Here is a 10,101-nt window from a genome sequence, read left to right on the forward strand (position 1 = left end):
GTTGAGACATTTATTTTACATCTGCAAATTGCATTTGTCTGAAGATTGTAAAGCCTTTTCAAAAATATATATTTTGCGCAAACAAAATTAATAAATCCTCCACACTTCACCTCCCCTTGGGTGTCTATTTCTCAGGCATCAAACTCAAATCCAGGCCAAAAAGTCTAAATCAATAATAGGCATGAACTGCCCAAAATGACCACAAAAAAGCCAAAAATTGATTATGTAGAGAAAAGTGTGACAGCATTGGTTGACAAGCATAAAAATTAGTGAATCATTACTTGAAATTGGTACAAAAATATCATATACCCAAGACACGTGCCTATAAACATCCCTAACTTACAAAAATATGACTGCAGTACACTCACCTGACTTCCAACTTTGGTCAAGAATTTACTAAATCCAAAAGTTGTTTCATGCCAGTGACATCCTCTCCAAGGAAAAGTTCAAACCTAACCTAATGTTACATGAGATGAATGGCAGGTGGTCCAGCAATGGCAACAACGTGCTGAGCACGTTGTGATTCACCTCTATAAAGTGCTTTCATCTCTTTTTTGGTTCTTCTTGCTTCCCTTTTCTCCGTTTTTACCGCTGACTGCAAGATGAGTGACAACACAATTAATGCAAAATCCAGGTTAGCAGGAACTGAAAAGATCAACACTCAAGTAGTTCATTTATTAAACAAATACCTTCCATGCTTTTTCTTGCTCTGGTGTTTCACCAACCCTGGCATGGGCAAGAATTTTTGAACTAGTTTCAGATTTTGGTTTTTCTTCCTTTTCCCCCTTACTAGAACCCCTTCTGTTAGGAAGAAAGTCCACCGGAAGCTGCTGCCTTCCTTGAAGAGAGATCATTGAACCATTCAAATTTGTAGTGATCTGGGAAATTTTAAAAAGGTCCTTCCTATTTGGATTTTGTGGAGCACCAATCTTTGCAGGATGATTATCAAGATTGGAATATGTTGAAACAATGGTTTCACAGTCCCACACTTCACTGTCGCTACTTTCTTCAACAAACACTTCTTCTTTTTCTTCCTCTGGCTCATTTGCATACATCTCAGCATACTCGGCACATTTACGGATCACATCATTCACACTAGTGTCCTGTGATTGGAATTTGACAAAATTGTTTACTTTTGGAATGTTTCGATTCTGCCTTGAATTTTTTGCTGAAGTACTATGAACATGGGCAGCAGCAGGAACTGTGTATTTATCTTGATAGTCTAAGTTATTAGTCAAAAACTCTTTCATTGCACTATCAATTTCAGGGGCGCAAAAATCACCAGCACCCATAATATCATAATCAAAGACATCAGCAGCATCATTGTCACCATCACTATATTCCCGTAAAGCAAGCTGTGATTATAAAAGAAAAAATTATAAGTATAATGCCAAAACCAAAAACTGCCCACATAATACAACCATATATGCAAAAAAATGGTTAAAAGAAAACAACAAAATGTGAAAAAAACCAAGATGCTCAATGAAAGCAAAATAGGTTCAAACATGCTTAGATCATTAATCAAATGCAATGTATCATGGGCCTCTTCAAGGAGCAACCTCCTTAAAACACGTAAATAAGCATCACAATAAGTGAACAATAAGGTAAAAGTCACGTGGGATAAATCCACACTAAATATATTCCAATTATTATATTACAACTTTTTATGATACATGTGAGATGAATCTGCAAAATGCAATATTGACTAATTAGCTGAACTATGATTATTATTATAATGCTGCTAATAAAAATATAAGTTTAGGATGTGAGGGTCCTGACTCATAACACACTATAATTAGATACACATTGATAACCATGAATGCAGATAGAAGACAGTATGATAATGATCACAGCAATAGTAATTATTTCATATGTTATATGATTGCCCTCCCAACAGCAGTAATTAGGACAACCATGCCATTCAAGAAGAAATTGCATCAAGGTAAGCAATCCCTAAATGACATTTCATTTTCAACATTTCAATCTGGGATGCACAAAGTCTCTCATAAATTCACAATGCTTTCAAAGGATCCAAACATCTTCAGCTAATCAAAGTTTAGTGAAATATTATTACATTGGAAAATACTACCAAAACAAACTGGCCCTGATAATGGAATGACCATGCAAATCAAAGGTCTACTAGGATAGGCACTCATGTTATTAAAAAGCTATAAAAGACCCTCAAAGAATAAATGCCAACCACGTTATTATTAATCAAATCACGGTAATTAAAAATATTCATCAAGGACTGAACTCTGAAAGAAGAAATGCTGAAAATTAACCTGTCACCCATGCATATATCTTCAAAGCAAGAAAATAACGGTTTAGCGTTGCCCTCCCAACAGAAGTAATTAGGACAACCATGCTATTCAAGAAAAAATTCCATCAAGGTAAGCAATCCCTAACTGCCATTTCACTCTTAACATCTCAATCTGGGATGCATGAAGTCTCTCATAATACTTTCAAAGGATAAAAACATCTGCATCAGCTAACCAAAGTTTATAGTTGTATACATACCACACAGTAGCAATTAAATTAAGCAGACATCACAAAAGGCATTTGCAATCATGGATCAAACTCTGGAGATGAAGAAATTATAGCATTTATCAACATCCAAGAATAGTTGCAACAAAGCCTATGCGTAGACTGCAAACCCACATAAAACTCATTTGAATTTTAGAACAAAGAAATGACGTTACATGATATGACCTCCTCCCAAACACCCTAAATCATGTATCTCTTCTCTCATACAAATTCTCTTTTCACTACTACAACAAACAATGTTTAACTGTGGATGTTTAAAAACTTCATTAGAAGTGAAAATGAATTTTCAATTGGGCACATTATTCAGCTTGGTATATGTATTATTAACATCTTCCTAGTTTGATATCTGCCTTTTTTAGTGTCATTATTTTGTGCAAACTACTAGCGTATTTGTTTTTGGTTTATATATGATCCTATTATTAAAACTTATCTGTGCTTTTAGTTGTTCATCACAGGAGTTCGATAACAACTCGTGAAAGACAAAATAACCAAGAAACAGTATAAATAGAAAACGAGATTAAGTAAACCCCATTCGGAATTCCAGGCAAGGAGCTTACCAGTTCAAACTGCTCATCTAGAACTCTAGGAGATCTTTGCCTTTCACTGGCCTGAACAAGTCCTGCTGCGTCACCTGTACGAAATTCGCATGCATCATCAAAGCACTTTTGGAATGATGAAGATGCAACACAGTTATCTTGACCACCTGAAGATTGAGTGCCACATAGATGTTCTTGTCTTATTTCGGGTGATCTGACAGAAGCTTCTCCTTGTTCTTCTTGTTCGAGTTCATTAGCTTGAATAATGAAATCCTCCTCCAGCTCTCCATCAGATTCAACCTCAGAGTCACTTTTCTCACGGTGAGCAAAAATTTCAGGGTCAGAAGCCTTCTTAATATTGCGAACATAGTGTGTTCTTGAACTTACTACATACAAAGACTCTGAATGTAAATCAACTTCATTATGGGCTTGAACTTGTAATTTAGATGCATCATAAGCCTAAATCGGTTTAAAACAGAAAAACAAATTAGTCAACATACCTTCACCCCAAAAAAAATTCTTGTTAGAAGCAAACATAATTGGAACAATTATTTTACAAATTAATTTCCAGCTGATTGTACATTTTCAAATCTTAATTCTGACAAGTTAAAAAAAAAAGATATGGAAATTGCTACATGTAAACTACATTTCGTTTCCAACTTTTAAGATATAAATTCCCACTGACATCTAAGTATTGCACATCTTACATAAATTGAAACGCCCCACAGCTCTGGAAGACTACCTATAAGACTGTATAAACAAGCAAACAATTTAAAATTAAATTGAAGGCTTGTAGTAAATCCAAAAGCTACTTCAACATTTTGTATTATCTCAGTCATTACTTCTGAAAAATATTAAAAGACTGTAATTTCCTCTTTTCTTTCTTTAGAAAACCTCTTGCAGGTTACCTAAATCTCAACTTTACTTATAAGGCAAATTAGCAAACCTTAGTCTCTTGACAGAGCCACGTGCATATAGGGTAACAAGCTCTATTCCCATCAACATCTTTAATTTGTCGGTACAACAAGTTGAAAGCCTCATTAATGTCAAACGATTATGTAGATATTCTTAAAATAAAAATTCCTCAGCAAAATCTGGTTCTTTTTCATTCCTTGCAAGTGAAAAAATAGGCGATAACATCCAGATAAAAAAAGGCTACCTCCTTTATGAAAAAGTTGATGGAGGCCCAATGCATGGTCCTGCAACTAACACCATCATTTACAAATCATTCGAAACCTCAACTTTCATGGCGACAAGCTTTTTCATTTGTATACAGGGGACAAGTTATACAAAAGATCGCAATAGCTTTGTAATATATTGAGCGTGCTGCCTGCCTATTCTGACCGGTGCAATATGCCAAACCAGACATGGTGAACTTATCCAGTTGAAACAGCCGACCATAACAGTGGATATTGATCGGCATGTAGTTTTGAACTATTTGTTCTATAGCTGGCAGAAAAGGTGCATGTCAGGAGTGCCATGGATAACTCCGTACTGATTCAAGCGATTTATTGTAAATGGTGAAGAGCTACACTTGTTCTAGTGCAGTCCTCGTAACCCAAATCGAAGGACATGAAATAACAAAAGTACTTGAACTACCCTCCTTCCACGGGTAGTGGAATTGAGGTGCATACTAAGTCCTTAAACCAGATGCAGTAAGTTGTTATTTAAGTAACTGTACATTCAAATTAAATTATACATATGTGGTTCAATACAAATGCTGAGAAGATATTAGAAAACAGTTTCTATGGAAGATTTATCTCTGTTGCTGTGTAATCTTCTAGATAGGCGTATTAATATATTTATTTTACTTATCTCGCGCATCGTATATATATACAAATTGTGCTCATAAAAGGAAAGGCTTGCAATAGATAGAAACCTAGACCGATGGCTTCATGAACTCCTAACTTCCTTAAAAAGAGAAGAAAGGCATTGTCAATTACCTTGACATCAGCAGGCAGGGAACTGAGGTCAGCTTTAGAACTGGGAACAAATGAAGAACCTCCTCCAGAAGCCCTAATTTCTCTCATATGAAGCAGGTAGTTATAACCGTCGTCAGGTAAACCAAGCTCTATAATTTCTCGCCTGATATGATCAGGAAGAGGACCGAAGCCTTCTTTTTCGACATTGTATAGACTAGGGATTGAGAAACTATTTCCGTCTGAAAATTTTGCATCATTTTCTTCTAAATCTAAATCTTTTGCTTCTCCTGCTTCTTCTTCTTCTGCTTCTTCTTCTTCTGCATCTACAAAAATGGAATTAGAATCTGTTAAGATGTGAGGCCTAAGATTGTCATCTGAGAAGCCGGGAACATGGTTGGTGCCATCATCAACACGAGCAAAGACTTTGTCTGTGTGACCAGAGGACCCGAAAGGATCCGCGTCCGATGAATCTCCACATACCAGGTGGAATGTTGCAGCGTTTTTCTTGTTCAAGAAGCTCTTCTTTTTTCCCATGGCTTCGGGAGATCGTATCTCTGCAATTAAAACGTAAACCCCTTCTGCATATCAGTCACTGTTGTACTATGTATCTGCTAAAACCCCTGTAACCGGCAGAGGCTAAAATCAAGCTCCGTTGAAGGGTAAAATTATTATTTTTTCTGAAAATTAACCCTTCAATAATTATTATTTTCTTTTCCTTTCGATTCACTCCTTTTTTTTTTCCTCTTTTTAAAATTTAGCTTTTCTACGAGAGCATATTTTTATTATGCAAATAAATTAAATAACAATTCATTTTTAATTTAACTAAAATTAAATGTATTAAAATATTTTAATTTATGAATGAAATAATTATTTCAAAAAAAAAATTACATTAAAAAAGTAACATTAAAAAAATAATAGGAATAAAAATAAGAATAAACAACAAATTATTAAAAATAATTAATTAATTAATTTTAAAAACTAAAACTATTAATTAATTGTTATGTCTACTTCTAATTTATATGATTTAATTAGTTGTTATCATTGTTTTAAAACAATGTTTTCTTATTTATAGTTGAATTATCTTAACTTTTAATTTTTATTTTTTTACCTATTTATTTAAAAATTTAATTAACTTTATGACCACCTTAATATTGATCTTTTAATAAAGATCTACAGGTGGCCTTTCAGATTTAGCCATGGGTATTGTCCTAACAAATAATGTATTTTTATTAAATAATATATTTTTAATAGATATTTAAATTTATTTACTTAAAATTTAATTTTAATTTTAATTTTTCATATTAAATTATATTAAAAAAATAATTTTATTATTAAACACATGTTGGTTGATTGTTCCAAGCAGTAAGACATATGTAAACCATACCTATTGAGCGTCTGTAAATTTTAGGTTAGGTTAGTGCCCTATAATTTAGATAGGTAGCAATTACATTCAAGAGATGTGCGCACACCTAGACTCCATTTCTATTTATTGCAAGGAATCAAGAGTATAAAAGCACGTTTAAAGATGAAATTTGTGGTAAGGATACAAGTATAGCAAGGATGCAAAGCATCAAAGTTCCTTCTAAAGTTAAACAAGATTATTTTAAAGCTAATTGGTAGGAAATTATAGGAATTGAAGTGTAACTTTTGAGTAAGAAATATGAACTATAATAATAAATTTAGCAACATAAGATTAATAAACTCTATTTTCCTTTAAAAGATTAAAAGTGAATGAAGAGTCATTCATTGAAATCCTTAGAGACAAGCCATAAACAATTTAAAAATGGGATGAAAAATTGTCCATATACAACATAAAAATAAGCAGACATTAAGTTTTGAAAGTTGGAAATTTTTTGTACTTTTAATACATTGGATTAAAAAGTGAAAAGAAATTAATAGGTAGGATAGTTATTATTTGTCAACAATTATTCTCATATGATGCATGTTGCCTCATAACACAATACTCAATATATCAAAAATAAAAATAAAAAATTTAAAGAATGATATTGACAATGATATTATCTCAAAACTATTGATCAACTATATATATTTATTTAAGGAAAATTTACAAACCCTATATTTTGCACATTGAAAGCCTGATATGTCCTAAATTTCTGTTTCACCAAAATCTTTTGCGCAAAGATAATAAAAGAAAAAGATAATTATAAAAGAAATGCTTGTATTTGTTTTATAGCAATTGATTGGATTTAATCATTATTCACTCCAAATTAAATTGCTAACAGATAATACTTTAGTTTTTTTATTTCTTTGAACGAAGCTCATGTCTGCCACATTGGGCTCAAGGGGCTCTGCAAAAAGCCCGCTAAACCCCAATATAAGGCCTAGGGAGGCTTCGTACAAACCCTGTTGACCAATGAATTTTTTATTTTTTATTTGTTTGATTGATATAAATATTAGTATTACTTTGATTTTCAAGAAGTTCGTTATTTTTGAAGAAATGGGAAGAAAATTTATAAATAATAAGGGGTTTTTTTGTTTCAAATACAATTTGAAATATTTTGATAGTTATGTGAAGACCGAAGATGGGAGGCAAGAAATCAAGACAAAGTAAATCTGCAAGAAACAAATCACCTAGTGCAAAACAAAGAAATCATGAAAAAGAAATAGAAAATTATTACCAAAGGAAAGAAGGTATATACATGTAAATTCATATGTGTATATTTCTAATTTTCTAAATAATGTTCTAATTTCATTCATTTATATGCATCTAGCTCGCAACAAACAATCCCAAGATGAGCAAATAGATATTGGAGAAGGTTTAGGACATGAGAAATTAGTACATGAAGCAATAAAAGTTGGAGAAGGGTCAAGATCAATTTCTCAAATTGGTATAGATGAATGCATAAGACTAGCTACAAGTGTAAAGATAAATATCACTTATGGAAATTTAGATCATTTATTTGCAATACATGTGGATAAATTGAAATCACTTATTGATATTAAATTGTTAAAGTTTTTTTTTTTTAATGTTAAATCGTTAAAGTCTTTTCAAAAAAAGAGCTTTGAATAAGTTAGTAAAAGAAATAACAAGTAAATTTGATGATATGGAAACACTTGAAAAAACCCAAGTACTTTCTCATGTTCTTATAAGAAGAAATTTGTAGGAGCCATTAAAATTGTTGGGTGTAGATGCAACATTATTAAAAAAAAATTCTAACATGCAAAGTGATATTGTTGAAAATGTAGAAAGGTTTGAGCTATGTAGGGAAGACAACTCAAAGTAAAGATAAGACCATAACAAAAAGAGTTACGTTGGCATACATTGTTGGTAGCATTATACCCCAATACAAACATATGTCTTTAGTTTCATAACAAATTGGTTTTAGTAAAGAAACAATATAAAAATGTGTTAAGAGGAGAATAGTTTTGGATGATAGCACTTTGGAACTAAATTAGGCTATTATGTGTAGAGCTCATCATTGTGATATGATTGACGATAGAATTAAAGTTTTGATAATATAATTTTGGAATGCTAATACTCGTATTGGAAATAAAAGAGGAGTAAATAAGAGGGGAGGGGTGAATCAATTACCACAAAAATAAATCCTAGATCCCTTAGATGTCAATACAAATCAAAACACAAACTTTGTTGAAATTGAATTATCATTGTCACTCGGTTAACACAGAGGCGCTTGGTTAACACTAACAATTTACTACCACTCGACAAGTACTATACTATCAACTATAGCTCAGTAAATATTGAACATGCATATCTTAAGATATTAAGTGTGATTGACCTTATTTAACTTAGTTGTATACACATACAAAAAATAACATGAACACAAGAGACACCAAGATTTAACATGGAAACCCAATTTGGGAAAACCACCAATTGCAACTAGTTACTATTTTTCACTCTTCTGAAGTGAGCCTTGTAAGGAGCCAACCTTGTTAAAGGTTACAAAACACACTGTTAGGTGTGATCCTATTAGGAGTGGCCTTGTTAGAGGTATTTAGACATTCAAATCTAGAAATGCCACCTTGTTAGATGATTTGACAAATAGTCCTTAGGCTAACTCTGTTGAGAGATTTGATTCATTGCTACAATGGTTAGAGAGTAACAATGACTTGACCTAATTACTGATGCAACTATCTTTGCTGATTCAGTTCATAATTTTGGCTTGAATACTCAATCCTTCTTGATCAGATATATCTTTGCAGCTCATCAAGGATATTATCCTTATCCTTCCAATTTTCTTCCCTTAAGCATCTTCTTATCTTCCATACATTTTCACATCTTCAACCCTCAACTTGACCTTATACTTATATAATATACATTTTCAAGTAATCTTGAATACAACTTAAAAAATTAATATTCATCCCATTAGTCGGCTAGAACTGACAAACAAATCCATTAAACTCAATATGCCAAAACAAGAAAATCCTTTGTTAGCCGACCTAGCTCGGTAGACACTAACTCTAAAATGATTTTCTTATGTTAACCAAGTGAGCTTGGTTAACACTACAACTTCATAAACTTCCTTTGGTAACTAAGTGAGCTTGGTTAACACTGGTTTCGTGCCAACTTTCCTTTGTTAACTAAGTGAGCACAGTTAACACTGAACTTCTATGAACTTCTCTTTGGTGCCCAAGTGAACTCGATAGACACTGTCTTCTGAACTTGGTAAACTCTAGAATGCTCGGTAGATACTGGAAATGTCTCCATTGCCCAAGTGATCTTGAAAAACATTGACTGGTAAAGATATGACATTTTGTGTAACATCAAAGACAATATACAATCGACCAATTATTTTCAACAATCTCCCTCTTTACCATTGATGGTAACATAACATGTCATAATACAATGAAATTTTAGAGAAAATAAAATTAGGGATAATATCCTTAGTTTGATTCTGATTATCATCCATGAGAACTCCCTCTATCAATGTGAACTCCCTCTTACATCAATCTCTCCCTCTAAAATGACTTTATGATCTTTCAATTTCACCCTCTGTCAACAAACTCTCCCTGATTACTCTTCACCAAACTCTTTCTCTATGATAGTCTTCACAAAAATTTTGCACAAGTTCTCCCTCTTTGATATCTTCAAACATTCAGAAAAATTTCTCTAATATAGC

At 32.6% G+C, this 10,101-nt stretch overlaps 1 protein-coding gene across 1 annotated transcript; it reads right to left on the bottom strand.

Annotated features, from left to right (window-relative positions):
• Positions 1-250: 250 nt before the first annotated feature.
• Positions 251-5,676, bottom strand: LOC149565570 (uncharacterized). The gene is made up of 4 exons (XM_089819084.1): positions 5,024-5,676; positions 3,102-3,539; positions 690-1,355; positions 251-595 (listed from the first exon to the last, which is right to left on the bottom strand). Exons 1-4 carry the CDS (start codon positions 5,534-5,536, stop codon positions 464-466), a joined length of 1,749 nt encoding a protein of 582 aa, XP_089675210.1. The 5' UTR covers positions 5,537-5,676; the 3' UTR covers positions 251-463.
• Between the last annotated feature and the right edge of the window lie 4,425 nt (positions 5,677-10,101).

Source organism: Cupressus sempervirens, chromosome 3 (genome assembly GCF_028749045.1).
Source record: "Cupressus sempervirens isolate cs-2001-9-10 chromosome 3, ASM2874904v1, whole genome shotgun sequence".
NCBI lineage: Eukaryota > Viridiplantae > Streptophyta > Pinopsida > Cupressales > Cupressaceae > Cupressus > Cupressus sempervirens.